This window comes from Rhinoderma darwinii, chromosome 8 (genome assembly GCF_050947455.1).
Source record: "Rhinoderma darwinii isolate aRhiDar2 chromosome 8, aRhiDar2.hap1, whole genome shotgun sequence".
NCBI lineage: Eukaryota > Metazoa > Chordata > Amphibia > Anura > Rhinodermatidae > Rhinoderma > Rhinoderma darwinii.
Genome location: NC_134694.1, coordinates 53,909,736 through 53,936,908, shown reverse-complemented (window position 1 = coordinate 53,936,908; position 27,173 = coordinate 53,909,736). Strand labels below are relative to the sequence as shown.

The 27,173-nt window shown below is 44.2% G+C and overlaps 1 protein-coding gene across 4 annotated transcripts in view; it reads left to right on the top strand.

The window, feature by feature from the left end:
- Positions 1 to 27,173, top strand: part of LOC142659478 (relaxin receptor 1-like) — a 635,204-nt gene that overhangs the window by 484,813 nt on the left and 123,218 nt on the right. For 3 of the 4 annotated variants that reach the window (XM_075835648.1, XM_075835650.1, XM_075835647.1), the window contains exon 11: positions 26,693 to 26,764. The exons of the other annotated variant lie outside the window; for it this stretch is intronic. In XM_075835648.1, coding sequence (XP_075691763.1) covers positions 26,693 to 26,764 — 72 coding nt within the window. The remainder of the gene's footprint in view (positions 1 to 26,692; positions 26,765 to 27,173) is intronic. 4 annotated transcript variants of the gene reach the window in all.

Sequence of the window (27,173 nt, the reverse complement as noted above, 5' to 3'; positions counted from 1 at the left end):
TGCACTCAGGGAATGCTGGGCGTTGTAGTTCTACAAAGGCTGCCTGTATTGCAAGTTGGATTGTTATGTTAACCCATGCAATGGGGATGAGCCCCTTCTAAAAGCTTATTCACACACTGGCTTGGCAAATGGCAATGAATGAGAATTTCTATCAGCCATGCCGTGGTGCACTCAGGGAATGCTGGGCGTTGTAGTACTACAAAGGCTGCCTGTATTGCAAGTTGGATTGTTATGTTAACCCGTGCAACGGGGATGAGCCCCTTCTAAAAGCTTATTCACACACTGGATTGGCAAATGGCAATGAATGAGAATTTCTATCAGCCACGCCGCAGTGCACTCAGGGAATGCTGGGCGTTGTAGTACTACAAAGGCTGCCTGTATTGCAAGTTGGATTGTTATGTTAACCCATGCAACGGGGATGAGCCCCTTCTAAAAGCTTATTCACTCACTGGCTTGGCAAATGGCAATGAATGAGAATTTCTATCAGCCACGCCGTGGTGCATTCAGGGAATGCTGGGCGTTGTAGTATTACAAAGGCTGCCTGTATTGCAAGTTGGATTGTTATGTTAACCCATGCAACGGGGATGAGCCCCTTCTAAAAGCTTATTCACACACTGGCTTGGTAAATGGCAATGAATGAGAATTTCTATCAGCCACGCCGCGGTGCACTCAGGGAATGCTGGGCGTTGTAGTACTACAAAGGCTGCCTGTATTGCAAGTTGGATTGTTATGTTAACGGGGATGAGCCCCTTCTAAAAGTTTATTCACACACTGGCTTGGCAAATGGAGAATTTGTATTGCAATTTGGATCTTGATTGTTGAGAGTGGAGTAGACTCCCGCTGTAGTGGATGAGCCCCTTCGATTGCTGCATTCCTGGCTTTTAGATTCCTAAAGCTTTCCCTAACTGCACAGAGATGCTATCCCTACAGCTCCTGTCTCTAAAATGGCCGCTGAGCTACGTGCATAGACTATTATTGCAGGCTTGGCCCGCCCCTATGCTGCCTCCCGATTGGCTGGGAGAGCCGTTTGCAAGGCATTATGGGGTAGCCTGATGTCAGGTGATATTTTGAAATCCTCCATTTTACATCTAACATGTGGCAGGTGCCAAAATGTAGCCGGGTTCGATCAAAACGGGTTCAGCCGAACCCGGTGAAGTTCTGATTCGCTGCAAACCGAACTTTTCACGATGTTCGGACCGAAACCGGGTTCGGTTGTCCCGGTTCGCTCATCTCTATTTGTGAACATCAGGAAATATTTTCTGCATTAGTTCAATAATTGATGATTTTGAAGTTGTTCTATCCAAGTGATTAATGTTGATGCTTTTAGTGAATGTTTCAGAGGGTATTTTACCTTTATGTCTGCCCATGAAGCTATTTCACTTCATTGGAGAATTGAAAGCATTCCCTTGTACTGGAGAAAAACCAGGAAAAATTATACTTACTGGATACTGGAGTTTTCTGGCTTCTGTACGGTGCTGTTCCTCTCCGCATTCTCTGCTTTTGGCGGCCTCCCACGCCGCTGACGTTCACTTTCTGCTCTGGCTCCTTTCTCTCTTGGTGCACAAATTATCCACCCAGCCTTTCCTGGGTATAAAGGATCCACCCTTTCCTGAATACTGTGCCTAAGCAATTCGAATCTTCCTAACCCGTATAGAGATTCCCTGCGTTTACTTAGATCGGTTTTATGTGATTGATCTCTGTCTGTACGTTTGACTATCCTTGCCTGCTGCCTGCCCTGACCTCTTGCTAGTGACTTGTGATGAACCTCTGCTGCCTGACGTTTTGCTCGACCAATCGTGAATGCTTTTTTGCCATCTGCCCTGATCTTTGCTATTCCTGACCCTCCATACTGTACTGATTTAGAACTACGCTTTTTTACGTTGGCTGTCACCAAGCGAGACTACTCTGGGGGTAGTCACCTGGGGTTCCCCAGCAGCAAAGTCTAGATCTCTGTATAGGTGTTAAAGGGTGAATACCTGGGGTCCCCTTAGACTCCGCTCCCTTGTCTAGCTGTACATCAAATCCCTTGGTGACACAGTGGGTTCACACCATCCTCTGCAGGCCCCGTGACAGTGTCACTATCCACAGTCCCCGTAACGTTGAGTTTCTCAAAACTTAAATTGAAGTCGACAGACACATAATTGATCTGTAGTGGATCTTATTGGCTCTGCAAAAAAAATTGATAAATTAAAAATTTAGTCAGCTTTGTAAGTAAGCATTGAGGGGCATATACACCGTGTTCCTAATAAACATTTAATTATTCGTTTTTCAATTAAACTCATGGATGGTATTGTGTCTTAGGGCTCTTTGGATCATTGTAATCAATCTCAGACACCTGTGATAATTAGTTTGCCAGGTGTGCCCAATCAAAGGAAAACTACTTAAGAAGGACGTTCCACATTATTAAGCAGGCCACAGGTTTCAAGCAATATGGGAAAGAAAAAGGATCTCCCTGCTGCCGAAAAGCGTGAAATAGAGCAATACCTTGGACAAGGTATGAAAACATTGGATATTTCAAGAAAACTTAAGCGTGATCATCGTACTGTGAAAAGATTTGTGGCTGATTCAAAGCACAGACGGGTTCGTTCAGATAAAGGCATAATGAGGAAGGTTTCTGCCAGACAAATTAATAGTATTAAGAGAGTAGCTGCTAAAATGCCATTGCAAAGCAGCAAACAGGTATTTGAAGCCGCTGGTGCCTCTGGAGTCCTGGGAACCTCAAGGTGTAGGATCCTCCAGAGGTTTGCAAGTGTGCATAAAGCAATTATTCGGCCACCCCTAAATAATGCTCACAAGCAGAAACGGTTGCAGTGGGCTCAGAAATACATGAAGACTCATTTTCAAACCATGTTGTTTACTGATGAGTACCGTGCAACCCTGGATGGTCCAGATGGATGGAGTAGTGGATGGTTGGTGAATGGCCACCATGTCCCAACAAGGCTGCAACATCAGCAAGGAGGTGGCGGAGTCATGTTTTGGGCTGGAATCATGGGGGAAGAGCTGGTAGGCCCCTTTAGGGTCCCTGACAGTGTGAAAATGACCTCTGCAAAGTACATAGAGTTTATGACTGACCACTTTTTTCCGCGGTACAAAAAGAAGAACCGTGCCTTCGGTAGCAAAATTATCTTCATGCATGACAATGCACCATCTCATGCTGCAAAGAATACCTCTGTGTCATTGGCTGCTATGAGCATAAAAGGAGAGAAACTCATGGTGTGGCCCCCATGCTCCCCTGACCTCAACCCTATTGAGAACCTTTGGAGCATCCTCAAGCAAAATATCTATGAAGGTGGGAGGCAGTTCACATCAAAACAGAAGCTCTGGGAGGCTATTCTGACATGCTGCAAAGATATACAAGCAGAAACTGTCCAAATACTCACAAATTCAATGGATGCAAGAATTGTGAATTTGATATCAAAGAAGGGGTCCTATGTTAATATGTAACTTGGCCTGCTAAGTTTTTTTTGATTGAAAGAGCTTTTGATTTCTGTAAATATGACCTCCTGATGCTGCAAATTCAACAAATTACCATTTTAGTTCTCTTTACAACCTTTCAAATGTTTTGATCTCTGTTGTGCATAATAATTTGAAACAGTGCATTTCGAGTTTTTTACTTCTAAAAAAAAATCTGTTATCATTAGGAGATTTGTTCAATAAAATTTGCATTATACTCCAATGGTTGATGGCTTGAAGATTATACGGACTGTCATTTGCATCGACTATTTAGGAAAATCAGCGAAAAATAACATTTGCATAATAATTTGGAACGCGTTGTACTATGGAGGGAGTATGTTTCTACCCCCATAAAAACATGATCCCTCTTTCTGGTACACACTCTTCATGCCTTACTTGCCCTTGTGTCATAACCTGTCGTGGAACATACTACTTCCTGCGTTGTATTATTCATCTGCTATAACATCCTTTTGACCAAACAAGCAGGAGAGGAGACTCAATACCGAAAGGTCCATTACACAAATACTGTTTGGTATTATTTTACCAGGCCTCATAACAATAGAAGCCCCTGCTTGTATGGTTGCAATGCCCATGGTGTCATTGTTGGATAGAACCTTTAAATCATAGTCTTCATATTCTCAATGGTCACCAATAGTGGTTGCTTATATCAATATGTACACTTTTGTATGAAAAGCATTATCCAATTATTTGTTGGTTTTTTAACAAAGCCTTTACTTATTTTTTATCGCTGGACAAAAATGGAAAAGAGACTGAAAAAAAGAAGTGGACATAAAATGTTATTCAATATAGGGAGCACCTGTGAACAACATACAACACAAAAACAGTACTGCCTCATGCAAAATGAAATAAGCTTTCAAAGATTTCTTTTATTTTTTTTTAAAAAGAGTTTTAAAAACAGTATAATGCTTTTTTGATAAGGTCTCAGAGAAACAACACAATTCCATAGATTTCTCAAATTCTCAATGGCAACCACTCTGGATTTATCATACTATGACTTGCAGGTATTAAATCAGTACTGACCCACTATTTAGTTCTCAACAATAAGGGAAGCATTTATCATCAGAATCTGTCTCACAGGTCTCAGTAAATGCAATGTTTCATCCACACCAGATGGGTTAGCAAGTAGCAATTGAGTGTTAGGGCTTATTCAGACAAACGTAAAATACGTCCGTGCAACGCGCGTGATTTTCACGCGCCTAGCACGAACCTATGTTAGTCTATGGGGCCGTTCAGACAGTCCGTGATTTTCACGCAGCGTGTGTCCGCTGCGTTAAACGCACGACATGTCCTATATTTGTGCATTGTTCGCGCATCACGCACCCATTGAAGTCAATGGGTGCGTGAAAATCACGCGCAGCACACGGAAGCAATTCCGTGTGACACACGTGATTCGTGCAACAGCTGTAAAACTATGATTGAAAACAGAAAAGCACCACATGCTTTTCTGTTTACAAACATACAAACAGAGTTTCATAATGATGGTGGCTGCGCGAAATACACGCAGCCATGCATCATACGGGGATGACACACGGAGCTGTTAAGTACCTTTTTCGTGTTCGTGTGAATCCGGCCTAAGTGTGTCATTGATTTTAAATAGGAATAAAATGTTTCGCTTGTATTGCTGCATGTTCATATACTCAGACGGGAACCACAGAAAACACCATTCTAGCCGTGAGTAATTACCTGTAAATAGAATATATTGGATTGCTTACACCAGGTAGTTTGTCATCAGACAGCATGGTCGTTTACTTATGTTGCTGCATTTCTAACGCATGTGGACCCAATAATCAAGACTGTCCTGTACTGCCTTGCTAGAGGGGATGAAACACCTTCATGATTGTCTTCTAGAGATCATCAACAACCTCCCACGTTGTTAGAGATGCATTATGTTAATTGACCATATATACAGCTAAACTGGACAGTGATCAACAGTGACTATTATATTTGCATCCTGATTGTTGTTAGACCTGGTGGCGTCTCTTACAACCTGTCAGGGCCAGGATGAGGGCAGTTGGTGATCACCTTGGACCCTATTGATGGGGTGCAATTTGTAGATAAACAATGTTCTGCCATTTAAAAAATTTTTAGGTAATTAATTATATGCTGTGTCTGAGCTGCTGATAACGCTGTAGGTACTGGGAATCTGCTGAACACTTTCCTTTACTGCACTGGTTACAGAACAGCACCTGATGCACAGAAATACATTTACTGTGTGACAGGTGCCCACTGCAACCATTCAGCACTTCCCGGTAGAGAGCAGGTGTTGGGTGGCAGTGTATATTGATATAATATATGACAGGTGAGGGAAGGAGACAAGCAGAGGAGCTGCAGGAGCCAGAGAACCCTATTGCAGATATTTTGTAGGATGGCCAGTTGGCCCTGTATTGAGAACTGAATTTGTGTAGAGAGGAAGAGAGTGGAGAGAAATGATGACTATCTATTATAAACAAGAACACTAGGGATTGGTGGGGAAGGGGAGGAAAACAGGGGCAAAATAAATGGAAAATTGTGCATCTCATCGCTATGATAACATTCTAAAACTTCTGCATTGGGCTCCGAGCTTGTTCTGCCCCTGTGACCTGTTTTGATGACTTCAAACAGAATTGGAGCTTTCCCACTCAGTCATGAACAAGCTATTTATCAGTATCTTTCCCTGCAAAGTACCCCATACATCTAAATAAACAGGCAGTAACTCAGCAACATACGGTATTTGCTGATTCCCACAGCCAGCTCCTTCCCTTCTCACAACTGTTTTACATCCTCGTAAAGCTGTCAGCACAGTCACTACACTACTGTACATGAATTTATACACTAAACTATGTTTATACTCAGCGCTTGTCTGTACAGTTTTTCCTGACAGAGATATAATTAGAAGCTAAAAATTTACAATTTGATGGAAACCAAATTACCTCATGCAAAAGGCAGCAAATTCTAATGACTACTTCAATTGAAAATGTTGCAGGCAGAATAGTTTTTCATATGCAGTCATCACTTACTTCTTATAAATAATTAAGCGGCCAGAGTCTTCATTCATATAATTAGTGGTAAGATTGATAAACAGCTGTATCATGTGTTATCCTCTTGTATTTGTACCTCCAATGACCCATATAGAACAAAACCAAGAGTAAGGACATCAGTTTGTTCACAAGCATAAATAACAGAACAAACGTGCAAATATACCACTTTATAAATACCTTCTACCGTTATTATATGTAGCCAAGAATCTGTCCTGTTCAACAAACCTTTCGGAGGCCTCTTATTAGTTCATAGTTGGCACCACTAATCCTAGATCTAAGCTAAACATGTTTCTGATAGAAGTGATGTGTGATGGAAAGGAAATGAACAGAAATTATTGCATTTTGATACCATTCCAAAAAAAATTCCATTCGAATGAAAAATCTTTTCATTCGTTTTGTGTTTGTTGAACTCTTTTTTTTCTTCTTTTCAAAAAGTTAAATCAAAGGAGGGTAGGAAAAAGGAGGTTAGGTTTACCAAAGAAAATAGGTAAGGAGTGAGATGGGAGAATGGATCAATCTACAATATGGTCATAACAATCAGGACTACGATAAGGGACTTATTAGTAACATGATGGCGCAATTTATTTCATTTATTTATGTCCTTTTGACTATTTTAATGACCATATTGACTGTAACTTTGAGCATATCGTGTAAATTTTCTAAAAAGCAATGTCCTATTGCAATATCAAATGAACAATCTCTGGAACGGCATAGAGTACAATTTTTTCAATACCTAAACAATAACAGAACATAATCCATATTAAAGATTATTAACATTATTATTTCTTTCTAGGAAGTACCTATTGATTTACATGACCACAAGCAGTGTATTATTGGTATGTTTAGTAATTCACATTTACGACATACTGGGCTGTTGGAGGAATTGAAACCATTAGGAATATTACATGCTATTATGGCTACATGTAACATCTCATTGATAATATATTAAAGGTTTTTTGGTAGCCTTTCAAGGTTTTAACTTCAAAACCTTCTACCATCTTAGTCCACCTCCTAGTCTCTCCATTATTTTGAGATGAAAAATTTATTTTAAAAGACTTAGAAAATCATCAAATGAAGATGTTTTCAAAGAAAGTTGGATATAATACTCGGCAGATTTTCAATAATTTTTTTTGTCTGAATATGAAATCTGAATCAATTGACATTGAGATACCCAAAAATGTATCTCTTCCTCTCCTTCCCAAAACAGAAGTGAGTCATTAATATATTAACACCATATTACGATATTGTCATGGGGCCCGCAGAATAAATCTGTCACTGGGCTAGCAGAAAGTGGTGTGAACCCACTTAGTCACCAAGGGATTTGATGTAGGGATAACCGGGGAGCGGGGTCTAAGGGAAGCCCTGGTTTTCACTCTTTAACCACTATTCAGGCATCTGGACTTCGCTGCAGTGGTCGCTACCCCAGAGTATTCTCCCTTGGTGAAGGCCAATATAAACAGGTGTAGTGCAAACTCAATAGACAGTATGCAGAGTCAGGTATAGCAAAGTTCAGGGCTGGTGGAAGAGGTTCATCATGGGTCACTAGCAAGAGGTCGGGGCAGGTGCTACAGGTTTGTCATGGGTAACTAAGAAGAGGTCAGCGCAGGCAGCAGGGAAGGATAGTCAAAAGGTACAGGCAAATGTCAATCACAGGAAATCTAAAAACAATATAACAGACTATCACTAGAACAGCAAGAAAGATCCTAATTGCTCAGGCAAGGAACACAGGAAAGAGAGGACCCTTTATACCCAAGGAAAGCTGGGTGAATAATTCACACGTTGCGTAAATACATCGGAAAATCCGCAGCATAATACTGTAGCAGTAAAGTGGATGACATAGAATAATTCTCATCCTCACGCTGCGTAAATAGTGTGGGGAAAAAATCCTCAGAAATTGACATACTGTGCAGAGTTTTATTCCACAGCATGTCAATTGTATTTGCGTAAACGCTGCTTATTTGTTGCGGGTTTTCCCCATTGAATTCAATGGAAGGTAAAATCCACAACAGTTGTTGCGTTTATTGTATTCCCTGATGAAGCTACGGCGAAACGCGCGTCGGGAGAGTGTCGGTCGTGCGTGACTGGTCCTCTCTGGGTTTCCCTGTGTTCCAGCCCAACTGCACTTTGCAGGTATTGTTCCTATAAGGGTTCTTCTAAAGCCTTTCATTTATTGGGTGTCATTGTGGGCAGGGCCGGCCTTAGGGTAGATGGCGCCCCGTGCGAAATTATCTTTCGGCGCCCCACGCTATTATAAAAAATGCCCCATAAAAAAGCATAATTCCGCCCCACAGTGTAATATCCTATATAGTGCCCCCACACAGTGTAATGCCCCTTTAGTGCCCCACACACAGTATAATAATAATATTTAATAATGTAATATATTATAACGCCTTCAAGGACACAGTATTTTGTCCTCAAATTGTGCCCACACAGTGTTATGCCCCCTAAGTGCCACACACATTATATTGCCCCCTGTAGTGCCCCTATACAGTATGATGTCCTCCACAGAGTATAATGCCCCCACAGCCCCCCTAGTAGAAAGTGCCCCCTGTAGATTGTGCCGTACAGCCTCCCTGTAGACAGTGCCATAATCCCCCACCTCCTCCTTGTAGACAGTGCCATACAGCCCCCATCTGCCCCTTGTAGTGTCATACAGCCCCCATCTGCCCCTTGTAGTGCCATACAGCCCCCCATCTGCCCCTTGTAGTGTCATACAGCCCCACATCCCTCTTGTACACAGTGCCCCCCACCGCCCCCTTGTAGACAGTGTCATACAGCACCCACCTCCCCATTGTAGAAAGTGACATACAGCCCCCACATCCCCCTTGTAGACAGTGCCATACTGCCCCCCCCACCTCCACCTGACAGGATCCTTGCGTAGGCCGGCTTTATCCAGAGATGTCATCACGCCGACTGCGCAGGGATCCTGTCCCTGCGCATTATAGGCTGCAGGCGCCGCTGTAGCCTGTTACAGAGTTTCCCAACCTTTTCGGACTTGAGCCACCCCTGGAAAAAAAAAAATCCTCAGGGCCCCCCTACCAAATTTTTTTTAGAGAAAGACAGAAAATAGCTAAAAATAAGCACTACATTCTTAGGGTATGTTCACACAGCGTTTTTAATAAGGCAGAAAAAATCTGCTTTTGAATTGACAGCGTTATTTGATGTTTTTTTTTAGCTTTTTTTTTAAGCCGTTGAAGCGAATGCAAAAGACGCAGGAAAAAAAGCTCCAAAAGAGCGCCAAAGCTATTTTCTTCCTACTATTAATTTCAATTGGAGGTCAGAGGTGGAAACCACTTGAAGACCATCAGCCCCCCCCACTCACAGTAAAATGACCATCAGCCCCCCACTCATAGTAAGGCTGGGTTCACACACACTATTTACGGACGTAATTCGGGCATTTTAGCCCCGAATTACGTCCGAAAATGCGGCTCAAAAGCGTCGGCAAAGATCTGCCCATTCATTTGAATGGGTCTTACGATATTCTGTGCCGACGGTCATTTTTTTACGCGCCGCTGTCAAAAGACGGCGCGTAAAAGAGACGCCCGCGTCAAAGAAGTGTATGTCACTTCTTGAGACGTAATTGGAGCCGTTTTCCCTTGACTCCATAGAAAAACAGCTCCAATTACGTCCGTAATGGACGCAGCGAATAGCGCCTGCACATGCCATTATGTCTGAAATTCCGGAGCCATTTTCTCCTGAAAACAGCTCCGTAATTTCAGCCGTAATGGACGCTGCCGTGTGAACATACCCTAAAATGACCATCAGCCCGTCCACTCACAGTAAAATGACCATCAGCCCCCCACTCACAGTAAAATGACCATCAGCCCCCCACTCACAGTAAAACTACCATCAGCCCCCCACTCACATTAAAACTACCATCAGCCCCCCACTCACAGTAAAACTACCATCAGCCCCCCACTCACAGTAAAATGACCATCAGCCCCCCACTCACAGTAAAACTACCATCAGCCCCCCACTCACAGTAAAACTACCATCAGCCCCCCACTCACAGTAAAAGTACCATCAGCCCCCCACTCACAGTAAAATGACCATCAGCCCCCCACTCACAGTAAAATGACCATCAGCCCCCCACTCACAGTAAAATGACCATCAGCCCCCCACTCACAGTAAAACGACCATCAGCCCCCCACTCACAGTAAAAGTACCATCAGCCCGTCACTCACAGATGCCCCCTGTAGATAGTACCACACAGCCCCTTGTAGGTCGTGCCACACAGCCCCCTTGTAGGTCGTGCCACACAGCCCCCTTGTAGGTCGTGCCACACAGCCCCCTTGTAGGTCGTGCCACACAGCCCCCTTGTAGGTAGTGCCACACAACCCTCTTGTAGTTCGTGCCACACAGCCCCCTTGTAGGTAGTGCCACACAGCCCCCTTGTAGGTAGTGCCACACAGCCCCCTTGTAGGTAGTGCCACACAGCCCTCTTGTAGTACGTGCCACACAGCCCTCTTGTAGGTAGTGCCACACAGCCCCCTTGTAGGTAGTGCCACACAGCCCCCTTGTAGGTAGTGCCACACAACCCCCTAGTAGTTCGTGCCACACAGCCCCCTGTAGGTCATGCCACACAGCCCCTTTGTAGGTAGTAGGGATGTCACGACACCTGAATTTGGACTTCGATACCGATACTTCGTGTAGTATTGCAATTTCGATACCAAAACGATACTTTGCCAACAGTAATAAAAAAAAGTTCTTCCATTTTCTGATGTGAGGTGCGATGCTGAATTTAACCTCCATTTGCCTCACATTAATAGTAATTAACCCCATCATGTTTCTCAGTCATAATGGGTTAATGTGTGAGGTACATGATGGGGTTAATTACTATTAATGTGAGGCACATGGAGGTTAAATTCATCGCAAATCGCGCCTCACATTAATAAGTGAAAGAAGTTTTTTTTTATTTATTTTTTACAGCGTACACATCATAAATGACGTAAAAAAATTGTTGTGTAGGTTATTACGGCCGCGCCAATACTGAATGTGTGTATATTATATATTGAGACTTATTTTAAGGTTTATTGTAAAAAAAAGGCGTATGGGTATTTTTTTAAATTTAACATTACTTTATGTTTTTACTTTATTTTTAAACTTTAATGTACTGGCATATATCAGAGATATGCCAGTACATTAGCCGGTGTATGTATAGTACACAGGCAGTTGTTAGGACGTACCTAAGTATGCCCTAACAACAGGAAATATAGTAAGACAGCCCTGGGGTCCTTCAATAGACACTGGGCTGTCTGCCCATATATGGTATGGCCCTCAATCGCGATCCAAGGGGCATCCCCCTCCTCACTTTCCCCTGAATGCTGCAGTCAGTTTTGATCGCAGCATTCAGGAGAATAGCGGCGGAGATGAGCGGTTTCTCTGATCTCCGCCGTTATAGAGCGGGGCTGCGGCTGTGTAATATAGTCATTGCCCCGCTCCTGACAGAAGTGCGTGCGCGGTCAGCATGAGGTAATGCGGTCGGCGCTGCACTAATGAGCGGCGGCACAGACACTGAAGACAGAACATGGGGGTGTTTTGCAGTGCGGCCGCCATGTTCTGTTTTCAGTGCCGCCGCTCATTAGTGCAGCACTGGCCGCATCGCATCATCCTCGCGGCGCGCACTTGTCAGGACTCAGGAGCGGGGCAATGGCTGTATTACACAGCCGAGCCCCGCTATCATTCATCATGTATTACTATACTTACCGGTGTGGCTCGAACCATTTGGGGATGCACAGTATCGAAGTTTCGATGCATTGTGCATCCCTAGTAAGTAGTGCCACAAATCCCCCCCTTGCCGCACAGCCCCCTTGTAAGTAGTGTCACACAGATCCCTTGTAGTGCCACACACACCCTTGTAGGTAGTGCCACACAGCCCCCTTGTAGGTAGCACTCCATTCCTGTAGATAGCGCCACTGTAGCTCCCTGTGGCTGGGGATTCCGTTCCTTGACGGAGCGCTTGATATATGAACAGTGACATCGGGCAACTAACTCCTGAAGCGGAATCCCTGTCCACAGCGTTGCCGACGCTGTGACCGGGGATTCCACTCCAGGAGAAGCCCCTGACGTCTCTGTCCATTTAGTCGGGGGTGCTATCAACAGGGGTTCTGCAAAAAAATCTCCTCCTCCTCCTCACATCCACTTCGCGCTATGAGGATGAGGAGAGAAAGCACGTCCGTGGCAGTTGTCCAGAGGAGTGTCGCGGCACCCCTGGAGGGTTCTCATGGGAACCTCATGTTGGGAACCACCAGCCTAGTAGATCGCAGAGCAGGGGGATACCTCCCTGCTCTGCTATAGTGTTGAATAGTATCTGCGTCTTTAGCAGGGCCGTATTTACAACTCACGCTGCCCTAGGCACTAAGCCTGAATATACCCCATTAAAGGCCTATTTAGTTGAGCCAATTATCATCATGATTCGCCAGTTTCTGACCAATTATAATGATATTTGGTCAGTGTTAAAGGGGAAGATCAATGATAAAAACTTTGCTTATCGTTAATCTCTAATGAGAAAAAAAAAAGGTAATACACCCGGCCGTAGTCATAGCGATGCGTATTCTGTTCTGAGCATAGCCCGGCCTCCAGGGATGACAATTCATCCCATGTGACAGCTGCAGCCAATCAAAGGCCAATCAAAGGCTGCAGCGGTCACATGGACTACAGCGTCATCGCAGGAGGCGGGGCTACGCTCAGAGAGAGAGAGGGACTACGGCCGGGTGTATTAGCTTTTTTTAAAATTTATTTCTGCAGTCTTTCCACCCAAAAAACTGCACCAAAATTTGGTGCTGTTTTTCAGGTGAAATTCCCTGCGGTTCTCAGGACGTATACACTGTGTGGTTTTACGTATCCGCCCTGTGTGTTCCTACCCTTATAATCAAGCTTCTCTCCCCAAAAAATATTATCTCTAATGGCTTATTCAGACGAACGGGATATACGTCCGTGCAACGCGTGTGATTTTCATGTGCGTCGCACGGACCTATATTAGTCTATGGGGCCGTGCAGACATGTGTGTGATTTTCATGTGCGTCGCACGGACCTATATTAGTCTATGGGGCCGTGCAGACATGTGTGTGATTTTCATGTGCGTCGCACGGACCTATATTAGTCTATGGGGCCGTGCAGACATGTGTGTGATTTTTATGCTGCGTGAGTCCGCTGCGTGAAAGTCACGACATGTCCGTTCTTTGAGCGTTTTTTGCGCATCACGCACCCATTGAAGTCAATGGGTGCGTGAAAACCATGCATGCCACACGGAAGAACTTTCGTGCGACCAGCGTGATTCGCGCAACAGCTGTCAAAAGGATGAATGAAAACAGAAAAGCACCACGTGCTTTTTTGTTTACAAACATCCAAATGGAGTGTCATAATGATGGCGGCTGCGCAAAAATCACGCAGCCTCGCATCATATGATGCTGCCGCACGGAGCTGTCAAATGCATTTTGCGCAGGCAAAACGCCGTGTTTTTTGCGTGCGCAAAAGACACACACTCGTGTGAATCCAGCCTAAGGGTAAGGCCACACGGAGCGGCCCTGACACGGTTGCAACGCAGCTAACAACCACGCCGGCACCATGTTCAGTGCGGCTGTCAAACAGCCTGTTAGTGGCCGCACGTATTCCGGTTACATTCGCCTCCGCACTGCCGTTCCATTCATTCTCTATGGGAGCACCGGAGATAGCCGAGTGCAGTGTTCTGCTTTTTCCGGCACTCCCATAGAGAATGAATAGGAGGTAAGTTGTTGTAATTTGCAAAATCGTGCGGCCATAAAGGGTGTATTAATTCATGGCCGCACGATTTTGCAGATAAAGGGACGGTTTACCCGCGTTAACGTGCGGCCATGAATTAATACACCCTTTATGGCCGCACGATTTTGCAAATTACAACAACTTACCTCCTATTCATTCTCTATGGGAGCGCCGGAAAAAGCAGAACACTGCACTCGGCTATCTCCGGCGCTCCCATAGAGAATGAATGGAGCGGCAGTGCGCACGCGAGTGTAACCGGAATACCCCTTAATGAGGTATTTGACAGCCGCTCCTACATAGTGCCAGCGCGGTTGCGTCAGTTTGAGGGCCGCTCCGTGTGGCCGTACCCTAAAGAATCCTTTCTCCCCATACATAACGCTAAGTTCCCCTCCCCCATGATTCATAATAAGCTCCTACACCACTAAATAAACTATACAGAAGTCCCCCTCCTCACAAAATACATGTATAAAGAATCCCCCCCACACTCCTATAGCATTTAGGGCAATGTCCCCTCACCCTCAAAATCGATCTGTAAAAAATACACACTCAAAGTACCTCTAACCTAGTCTCCCCTCACCCTCAAAATCGATCTGTAAAAAATACACACAAAGTACCTATAACCTAGTCTCCCCTCCCCCACAAAATCGATCTGTAAAAAATAAACACTCAAAGTACCTATAACCTAGCCTCCCCTCCCCCACAAGATCGATCTTTAAAAAAAAAAAAACATCCTGTTACACATCAAATAAAGCCCCCTCTCTCCCCCTCCCTCACACAGCACATAAATAAACACAGATTAAGCTAAAGCTGCTGCACTTACCTGACTCTGTAGCTCCGTGGAGGAGTCTTCACTGGGGCAGCAGCACAGCAGGAAGGAGCTGCGTGAGGTGCTGAGTGTGTGTGACACTGCAGTACAGGCTGTGCCGATTGGTGGAGCAGACAGAAGCACCTGCTGCTCTTCACGCAGCAGTGCAGAGGGAGGAACATTTCTCCTCTCTTCTGCTCGTACCCACTGGCGCCCCCCTTGCAGCATGGCGGCCGGCGCCCTGTGCGACCGCACGTGTCGCACATAGCTAAGGCCGGCCATGATTGTGGGTGTGGTTACTTATCCCCATGTCTGATTACATCAATTTACTTATATTGCTATTGTGATTTGTTTCATATCCTGGTACACTGCGCTGGTTCCTTCCTCTTTCTATATCTATATGTTACAAACATTGGATTAAAATGACATTTTATTACATATTGATTCAGTATAGGACTTTGACACAGTCTGTACTTTTGTGATGCCCACTACTGCATCTTTTCTGTCTCTGTTTCATTGTGAAGGTTGCATTTTTATCTATCTGTACATATTTGTATATTTTATCTTGATTATTCAATAAAATATATATTTTTATCGTTTGCACAAGGTTGTGTTTTGTCCTCAATAGGTTTTATCTGTTTATTGTGGTGCAATCTCAGCGATTCCGCCGCAAAAAAACACAACTCAGGAAAAAAGAAATCTTATACTTACTCAGAAGTCTGTTTCTTCCTCCAGGCCGGCCCCCTGGGATGACAATTCATCCCATGTGACTACTGCAGCCAATCACAGGCTGTAGCGGCGGTCACATGGGATGAAACATTATCCCAGGAGGCCAGCCTGGATGGCGCTGCAGCCGATCACAAGCTGCAGTGGTCTCTTGGGATAAAACTAGGAGAATTCCCTACAGGCCCCGGGATGGAAACCAGACACCGCGGCCTGGTACCAAATGATTCATGGCCCGGTATTGGTCCGCGGCCTGGTGGTTGGGGTTCACTGCTTTAGACTCAAACAACTGTGATGTGTAGAGAGTGAATGCTTTCTTTCCATCTATTGAAAAACATCTATGTAATGTTCAAATCATATTAATGTGAGCGAAATAAGTGCTGTTTTGAAATATCACTATTTGCATGATTTTATGTTTTTTGTATGACAAAATGGTGAAGTGAGCATGGTAAGAGCCAATTACCTTCATGCAGATGTGTCTATATACAGATGTAGCAATCCTTATCTTGACTGATTACTTATCACTTAAGACATTTAAAAGGTCATGTTTAGGGTCAGTTCACACAGAGTTTTTTTACACGTTTTTTGACGCGGAAACCGCGTCGAAAAACGCGCCAAGAAACGGATGAAAATGCCTCCCATTGATTTCAATGGGAGGCAGAGGCATTTTTTTCCCGTTTACGCCTATGACCTCCCATTGACATCAATGGAAGGCAGAGAAAGCGTATTTTGCTGTGTTTTTTGCCCGCGGCGCTCAATGGCCGCAAGCGAAAAACACAGCTAAAAACGCAGCGAAAATCGAGGTGCAGGCAGAGCTAAATCTGCCTCAAAATTCCAAACTGAATTTTGGGGCAGATTTTCTGCCTGCAAAAAACTCTGTCCTGCAAAGAACATCTGAACTTGTCTTTTTGGTGGTGGGTTATACAGTGGAGGAAATAAGTATTTGATCCCTTGCTGATTTTGTAAGTTTGCCCACTGTCAAAGTCATGAACAGTCTAGAATTTTTAGGCTAGGTTAATTTTACCAGTGAGAGATAGATTATATATAAAAAAATCACATTGTCAAAATTATATATATTTATTTGCATTGTGCACAGAGAAATAAGTATTTGATCCCCTACCAACCATTAAGAGTTCAGCCTCCTCCAGACCAGTTACACGCTCCAAATCAACTTGGTGCCTACATTAAAGACAGCTGTCTTACATGGTCACCTGTATAAAAGACTCCTGTCCACAGACTCTATTAATCAGTCTGACTCTAACCTCTACAACATGGGCAAGACCAAGGAGCTTTCTAAGGATGTCAGGGACAAGATCATAGACCTGCACAAGGCTGGAATGGGCTACAAAACCATAAGTAAGACGCTGGGTGAGAAGGAGACAACTGTTGGTGCAATAGTAAGAAAATGGAAGACATACAAAATGACTATCAATCTACATCGATCTGGGGCTCCATGCAAAATCTCACCTCGTGGGGTATCCTTGATCCTGAGGAAGGTGAGAGCTCAGCCGAAAACTACAATGGGGGGAACTTGTTAATGATCTCAAGGCAGCTGGGACCACAGTCACCAAGAAAACCATTGGTAACACATTACGCCGTAATGGATTAAAATCCTGCAGTGCCCGCAAGGTCCCCCTGCTCAAGAAGGCACATGTACAGGCCCGTCTGAAGTTTGCAAATGAACATCTGGATGATTCTGAGAGTGATTGGGAGAAGGTGCTGTGGTCAGATGAGACTAAAATTTAGCTCTTTGGCATTAACTCAACTCGCCATTTTTGGAGGAAGAGAAATGCTGCCTATGACCCAAAGAACACCGTCCCCACTGTCAAGCATGGAGGTGGAAACATTATGTTTTGAGGGTGTTTCTCTGCTAAGGGCACAGGACTACTTCACCGCATCAATGGGAGAATGGATGGAGCCATGTACCGTCAAATCCTGAGTGACAACCTCCTTCCCTTCACCAGGACATTAAAAATGGCTCGTGGCTGGGTCTTCCAGCACGACAATGACCCGAAACATACAGCCAAAGCAACAGAGGAGTGGCTCAAAAAGAAGCACATTAAGGTCATGGAGTGGCCTAGCCAGTCTCCAGACCTTAATCCCATCGAAAACTTATGGAGGGAGCTGAAGATCCGAGTTGCCAAGCGACAGCCTCGAAATCTTAATGATTTACAGATGATCTGCAAAGAGGAGTGGGCCAAAATTCCATCTAACATGTGTGCAAACCTCATCATCAACTACTAAAAATGTCTGACTGCTGTGCTTGCCAACAAGGGTTTTGCCACCAAGTATTAAGTCTTGTTTGCCAAAGGGATCAAATACTTATTTCTCTGTGCACAATGCAAATAAATATATATAATTTTGACAATGTGATTTTTTTATTTTTTTTTATATAATCTATCTCTCACTGGTAAAATTAACCTAGCCTAAAAATTCTAGACTGTTCATGTCTTTGAGGGTATGTTCACACGGCGGGGGTCCGTAACGGCTGAAATTACGGGGATGTTTCAGCCTTAAAACATCCCCGTAATTTCAGCCATGTGCAGGCGCTTGAACGCCGCGTCAATTACGGCCGTAATTAGCGCTGCTATTCATTGGAGTCAATGAATAGCGGCTCCAATTACGCCCCAAGAAGTGACAGGTCACTTCTTTGACGCGGGCGTCTATTTACGCGCCGTCATTTGACAGCGGCGCGTAAATATACGCCTCGTGTGAACAGACAAACGTCTGCCCATTGCTTTCAATGGGCAGATGTTTGTCAGCGCTATTGAGGCGCTATTTTCAGACGTAATTCGGGGCAAAAACGCCCGAATTACGTCCGTAAATAGGCCGTGTGAACATACCCTGACAGTGGGCAAACTTACAAAATCAGCAAGGGATCAAATACTTCACTTTCCTTCACTGTATGTGCTTGAGAAAGGCCATTGTATGGCCAAAATGTCGTCTGCACTGTATTTACAACCGCTGACAGAATAAAGATCAAATTATGCTTTTAATATTCTGGTGCAATAGCTATTCTTTTTTTTCCTGGAGCCGGTGGAACTTTGAGTTGTTTTATGCACAGCAATATCTACATATGGTGCTAAGGGACTCTTGCAATTTTCTACAAATGGGGGACAATAGCATGTTGTGATCAGGGCATAACTGTGGGTTCTTGTCATTCCAGCTCTTCAGCTTCCCTCCAAATATGTTGGTTTACTGTGATTTACATGTAAATACATTCCTAAGAATAATGTTAAGTATAACATTCCACAAACCATATTAAATATTCAAAAAATGTATATCCAAAAATGAAGTGAAAGTTTTGTGTATGTTTGGAGCCTGGGGAAGCCACGACTAGGCAAGCATTTACACTCCAGCTGCCAATGCAGGGTGCTATAGTCACGACTGGCATTAGAATAGATGGTGCATGTGCAAAATGTTCTTGCTGTGCCCCACCCCCATCATGAAAAAAATGCCCCATAAAAAAGTATAATGCCCCCACAGTATAATGCCCTTTTTAGTGCCACCACACAGTATAATGCCCTTCATAGTGCCCCCACACATTATAATTCCCCCTATAGTGCCCCCACACAGTATAATGTCCCCAAAGTGCCACACAAAGTATATTGCCTCTACCCAGTATAATGTCCCCTTAGTGGCCTCCATAATGCCCCCCACAGTATAATGGCCCCCCTCCCCTGGATGCAACACACAGCCCTGCTTGTAGATAGTTCCCCCCTGTAGAATGTGTTATACAGCCCCCTGTAGATTGTGCCATACAGCCCCCCTGTAGATTCTGTCATACAGCCCTGCTATAGATTCTGCCATACAGCTCCCCACCTCGCACTTGTAGACAGTGCTCCCACCTCTTCTTTGTAGATAGTGCCATACAGCCCCCCACCTCCCACTTGTAAACAGTGCCATACTGCCCCCCACCTCCCCCTTCTAGACAGTGTCCCCACAAACAAATAAAACAAAAAGATTGTACTCGCCTAGGCCACGTTTCAGCGATGAATGGAGCTGCTTCTCAACGCCGACGGGATCCCTGAGTAGGCCGGCGTGATCCAGTAATGTCATCACGCCGGCCTGCGCAGGGATCCTGTACCTGCGTCTGATAGGCTGCAGGCCGAACGGACTGTAGCCAAGTAAATGACAGAGCAGGGAGATACCTCTCTGCTTTGCCATAGAATTCAATGGTATCTGCGTCCTAAGGAGGTGGCGCCACTAGCAGCCGCTATGGCTGCTACAGTGGTAGTTACGCCACTGAGCAAAGAAGAAGTGCCCGGGCGGAAAGGCAGATGCCAAGTTGCCAAGCCCGGGCGCTTCACAAACACAAACAGGGGAAGGGAGCCAGTGCAGCGCCCCCTTCCACCTGCTGAAGTGATGCGTCCTCTGCAATGGCACAGGTCGCACACCCCAAAGGCCGACCTGACTGTAGTAATAAATGGCATAAATTCAAATGTACGCCGTACCATGTCGTACATGGATAGTCCACCAAAACGGGAGTTACTCCTATAGAGTGGTCCTCAGTTTTTCCTCATAAGGGGGTCTTGAGCAGGGTACTAATTCTTTCATGTCCATATGATATGCCCTATGAGACAACCGCTTTAAGGTCGTCACATTCCACCTCCACAACTAAGGCACTTATTAATTGAATAAAGGTCACATTAGAATTTACCACAAATCTGTCCAAATCTGCTGTAAAAGTTCACTAATAAGAGTGCACAATAAAATCATTCAAACAAGCAGACATCAGACCTAGTAGCTTAGTGTCTTGTTCAACTGGGTAGAGGTAGGGTGTGGTGATATGCCGATACAACGATACAACTCTCCTAGTCATATACTCAGCGCACATGAGGTGGGACTAGTGGACAACATAACACATCATATTAGAAGATCGGTGGCTGTGCAGTTGTGACATTCACTGATGCCTGTATGTAGCAAATGTGCACATGCCTGTAGTAAATGTGTGAACATGAAGTAAGTGTATGCATGCCAGTATGTAGAGAGTGTACATATGTATCCTCTGGCCAGGGATTCTGCACCTAGAGGGAGCCCATGTTCAGGAGCGGGAATCCCTGGCCAAAGCGTTGTCGGCGCTCTGGCCGGGGAGTCTGATCCTGGATAAGGCCCTGGTGTTACTATTCATATATGAACAGTGACATCAGGGGCTACTTCCGGAGCGGAATCCTCGATCAGAGCGTTGCCAACGCTCGGGCCGGGGATTGCGCTCCTAGAGGGAGCCCCTGTCCAGGAGCAGAATCCCTGGTCACAGCGCTGCCGACGCTCTGGCCGGAGAGTCTACTGCTGGAGTAGCCCCTGACGTCACTATTCATATATGGACAGTGACGTCAGGGGATCCTCCTGGAGCGGAATCCCCAATCAGAACGTTGCCGACTCTCTGCTTGGGATTTCGGAACTCAAAACCCTTAACATCACTGTCCATATATGGACAATGATGTCAGGGACTCCCTCCAGGAGCAGAAGCCCCGCCCAGAGCATTGCCGATGCTTTGGTCGGGGATTCCGCACCTAAAGGGAGCCCCTGACATCACTGTCTATATATGGAATCCCGGCCTAGAGCGATGCTGACGTTTTGGCCTGGGATTCCGCTCCTAGAGGGAGCCCATGTCCAGGAGCGGGAATCCCTGGCCAAATCCCTGGATAGAGTGCTGACGATGCTCTGGCCGGAGATTCTGCTCCTGGAGGAACCCCTGGCGTCACTGTCCATAAATGGACAGTGACATAAGGGGCTCCTCCAGGAGCAGAATCCCCGGCCTGAGCGTTGCCGATGCCCTGGCCCGGGATTCCGCACCTAGAGGGAGCCCCTGACATCCCTGTAGTGACATTAGGGGCTCTTTCCAGGTGCGGAATCACCGGACAGAGTGTTGCCGATGCCCTGGTCGGGGATTCCGCTCCTACAGGGAGCCCCTGACTAAAAGCGAAATCCCTGACCTGAGTGTTGCTGATGCTCTGGCAGGGGATTTTGCACCTGGAGGAGGCCCTGGCGTCACTATTCATATATGGACAGTGACATCAGGGGGTTTCCGCTCCTGCAGAAGCCCCTGGCGTCACTATCCATATATGGATAGCGACTTGAGGGGCTACTCCTGGAGCTGAATCCCCAGCCAATGTGTTCCTGATGCTCTGGCTGGGGATTCTGCTCCTAGAGGGAGCCCCTGCCAGAAGCGGAATCCCCGGACTGAGGATCGCCAACTCCTGGAGGAACCCCTGGCATCAATATTCATATATGGACAGTGACATCAAGGGCTCCTCCTGTAGTGGAAACCCCTCCACAACATGGGCACTGTGGCACTATATGGGCACTATCTACAGGGGACACTTTAGCACTATCTACAGGGGACACTTTAGCACTATCTACATGGGCACTGTGTGTGGAACTATCCACATGGGCATTGTGGCACTATCTATGTGGGCACTGGCACTTTATATGTGGGTACTGGCACTTTATTTGTGGGCACTATGGCACTTTATGTGGGTACTGTGGCATTATGTGGGCACTATGGCAGTATCTACAGTGGGCACTGTGGCACTATGTGGGCACTGTGGTAGTATGTGGGCACTGGCACTATATATGTGGGCACTGTGGCACTATCTACAGGGGCATTGCTGCACTATCTTCATGGGCATTGTGGTGTTTTCCAGGGGTTGGGACATAAAACCCTGAAAATGAAATCCATCCAGTTTTTTAATGGCCCTGAAAAACGGAAGGCAAACGGATAACAAACAGCCATTAACCCCTTCCCTCTTTGGCCACTTTTGACCTTCCTGACAAAGCCTCAATTTTCAAATCTGACATGTTTCACTTTATGTGGTAATAACTCCGGAATGCTTTTACCTATCCAAGCGATTCTGAGACTGTTTTCTCGTGACACATTGGACTTTATGTTACTGGCAAAATTTGCCCGATACATTCAGTAATTAATTGTGAAAAACACCAAAATTTAGCGAAAAATTGCAAAAATTAGCATTTTTCTCAATTTAAATGTATCTGCGTGTAAGACAGGCAGTTATACCACACAAACATGTTGCTAACTAACATCCCCCATATGTCTACTTTAGATTGGCATCGTTTTTTGAACATTATTTTATTTTTCTAGGACGTTACACGGCTTAGAACTTTAGCAGCAATTTCTCACATTTTCAAGAAAATTTCAAAATGCTATTTTTACAGGGGCCAGTTCAGTTGTAAAGTGGCTTTGTGGTCCTTAGATATTAGAAACCCCCAATAAGTCACCCCATTTTAAAAACTGCACCCTCAAAGTATTCAAAACAGCATTTAGAAAGTTTCTTAACTCTTTAGACATTGCGCAGGAATTAAGGCAAAGTAGAGGTGAAATTTACAAAGTTCATTATTTTTTTCCAGAAATTCATTTTGAATCCATTTTTTTTTGTACCACAGAAGGTTTTACCCAAGAAATGCAACTCAATATTTTTTGCCCAGGTTCTGCAGTTTTAGGAAATATCCCACATGTGGCCCAAGTGTGCTACTGGACTGGAGCACCTGGTGGATTTTGGGCCTTCTTTTTATTAGAATATATTTTAGGCACCATGTCAGCTTTGAACAGGTCTTGTGGAAATAAAAACGTGGAAACCCCCCAAAAGTGACCCCATTTGGGAAACTACACCCCTCGAGGAATTTATTTAGGGATGTAGCAAGCATTTTGACCCGCCAGTTTTTTTTCAAAAATTTTTGTAACTAGGCCGTGAAAATGAAAATCTACATTTTTTCAAATAAAATGTAGGTTTAGCTAATTTTTTTTCATTTCCAAAAGAGCTAAAGTAGAAAAAGCACCACAACATTTATAGAGCAATTTCTCCAGAGTAAAACAATACCCCACATGTGGTAATAAACGGTTGTTTGGAAACACGGCAGGGCTTAGAAGGAAAAGAGTGCCATTTGGCTCTTGGAGCTCAAATTTAGCAGGAATGGTTTGCGGAGGCCATGTCACATTTACAAAGCCCCTGAGGGGAAAAAACAGTGAAAACCCCCAACAAGTGACCACATTTTAGAAACTAGACCCCTTGAGGAAATTATTTAGGGGTATAGTGAGCATTTTGACCCCACAGGTGTTTTTACAGAACTTATTGGAAGTAGGCCGTAAAAATGAAAATCTACATTTTTTTCAATGAAAATGTAGGTTTAGTAAAAATGTTTTCATTTCCACAAGGACTAAAGGAGAAAAAGCACCATAAAATTTGTAAAGAAATTTCTCCCGAGTAAAACAGTACTCCACATGTGGTAATAACCAGCTGTTTGGACACACGGCGAGGCTGAGAAGGGAAAGAGCGCCATTTGGCTTTTGGAACTCAAATTTAGCAGGAATGGTTTGCGGAGGCCATGTCACATTTGCAAAGCCCCTGAGGGGACAAAACAGTGGAAGCCCCCAACAAGTGACCCCATTTTGGAAACTACGCCCCATGAGGAAATTATCTAGGGGTACAGAGAGCAGTTTGACCCCACAGGTGTTTTTACAGAACTTATTGGAAGTAGGCCGTAAAAATGAAAATCTACATTTTTTTCAATGAAAATGTAGGTTTAGGCATTTTTTTTTTCATTTCCACAAGGACTGAAGGAGAAAAAACACTGTAACATTTGTAAAGCAACTTCTCCCGAGTAAAACAATACCCCACATGTGGTCACAAACATCTGTTTGGACGCACGGTAGGGCTCAGAATGGAACTAGCACCATTTGGATTTTGGAATGGTTTCTGGGCGCCATGTCACATTTGCTGAGCCCCTGTAGTACTAGTACAGTGGAAACACCCCAAAAGTGACTCCATTTGGGAAACTGCACCCCCTGAGGAATCATCTAGGGGTATAGTGAAAATTTTGATCCCAAAGGTTTTTTGCTGAATTAATTAGAATTAAGCCATGAAAATGAAAAATATTTTTTTTTTCCAACAAGATGTAGTTTTTGATCAACATTTTTCATTCTTACAAGGAATAGAGAAGAAAAAGCACCCCAAAATTTGCAAAGTAATTTTCGCCCGAGTACGGTAACACCCCATATGTGGTTATAATCAGCTGTTTACGTATATGGGAGCATTCAGAAGAAAAGGAGCGGTATTTATCTTTTGGAGAGTAGATTTTGCTGAAATAGTTTGCGGACGCCATGTTGCATTTGCAAAACCACTGATGTACCAAACAAAAGTGACCCCGTTTTAGAAACTACACCCCTAAAGGCATTTATCAAGGGGTGTAGTGAGAATTTAGACTCCACAGGTGTTTTTCAGAAATGAATACGCAGTGGATGGTGCAAAGTGAAAATTGCAATTTCTCCACTGATCTGCCCATTCACCGCACAATATGTTGTGACCCTAGAGAATCTTACCCCATAAATTGTTAAGCGGGTTCTCCCGGGTATGGTAATGCCTTACTTGTGGATATAAATTGCTGTTTGGGCACACTGTAGGGCTAAGAAGGGAAAGACCGCCATTTTGAGCATGGATTTTGCTTGGTAATAGTTCTGTTTGGGGTTTTGCTGGTATTTCCGTTTATAATGTGGGGGCATATGTAATCTGTGCGGAGTACATCAGGGTATATGTAATCTGTGCGGAGTACATCAGGGTATATGTAATCTGTGCGGAGTACATCAGGGCATAATAAGAGGGTATAATAATGGGGTAAATAATACAATTATCCATAGATGTGTGTTACGCTGTGAAGCAATCCATTATGCACAGGCCAGTGTCACACTGATAAACGGTTTTCTTTCTTATCCCCCTTTTGTAACACTCTGCACCTTTTGGGACTTTTTCTCCTTCGTAGTTTGGGAAATATTACTGGGAAAGTGTTGCGCTGGTATAATACGGGCGCCCGAGCTTCCAGCGGATGTGCTATGTCCCTTCCCTTTTCTAGTTCCTAAATACTAGGGCCCTGAAACTGAAGGAATGTTCCCCTCCAGCCTGCGATGTTTTTCATCACCGCATTACTAGTGCCATAACTTTTTTGTTTTTCAGTTGATTGAGCGGTGTGCGGGCTTGTTTTTTGCGAGACGGGCTGTAGATTTTATTGGTACCATTTTAGAACACATACGACTTTTTGATCACTTTTTATTTCATTTATTTTCATTAATTTCATTTTTTGGTAAAGGAAATTACCAAAAACAAGCAATTCTCGAATAGTTTTTTATTGGTTTTTTTTCGGCATCCACAGTGCGCCCTAAATTACATGTTAGCTTTATTCTGCTGGTCGATACGATTACGGCGATACCAATTATGTATAGTTTTTTTTATCTATTGCGGCTTTTGCACAATAAAATCACTTTTTTGATAAAATCATTTGTTTTCTGTGTCGCCATATTCTAAGACCCATAACTTTTTTATTTTTGCGTGCACAAAGCGGTGTCAGGGATTTTTTTTTGCGGGACGGATTGTTGTTTTTATTAGTACTATTTTGGAGTAAATGGCATATATTTGTGTGGTAGACACTATGAGATATTATAATGTGTGGGGCGCAGCTATAGGGCTACATGTGTATTTTGTTGCAGATTTTGCTGTAGGGTAAAAGGGCAAAATTCATGGTGAAAATCCACAGCATATCTTCAAAAGAATGAGCATACTGTGGATTAGAAAATCTGCAGCATGCTCTAATTTCCCACAGATTTTTTCCTACATTTAGATGGGGTTTTTATAAACCACATTCACATGTATTGTACTATAAATTGCTGTAGATTTTTTGTGCAGAATCCATAAATCTTAAACAGTGATATACGTTGCAGCCTTTTTTTCTGAGAAATTTGTCAGGAGATCGTATACCTCTGAAATATACCTCTGACAGAAAGCAAAAATTCTATGTAAACAGAGCCTAAAGATGTAACATGCTTAGGGGTGCCTATGATTTTTCTGTCTGAAAGAACTGTAGGTGGATAATAAAAACCCTTCTGCTTCTATGAATGTTTCAGTGACCTCTCATTTTATAATCACAGCATCCTACGCAGAAACAGGATACGCAAAATTCAACAAGGGGCATTAACCCAAATGCACAAACTAGTGGACCTGTGAGTATGGTTGTTTTACACTTAACATAGAACTATACCTATAGCATTATCAATCTCATAGCATTATAAAATAACTAAGCATGTACAATAAAAATACATTACATTATATGTAAAATTCACACCGTTTTCATGTCAAAGGGTATGTCCATACAGGGCGGATATGCTACATAAAAGTACACAGTCCGCACTTTTTCTAATGGACTGTACGCTGCGTAAAACACCCAGTTAAAAAAATTGCTTATACTTACCCGCAGTCTTGGCAAGGCATCCCTCTGTTGTCCTGCAGCCTGGCCTCCTGGGATGACGTTTTATCGCATGTGACCGCTGCAGCCTGTGATTGGCTACAGCAGTCACATGGGATGAAACGTCACTCCAGGAGGCCGCCCTGGATGGAGTATAGAATCTGGAT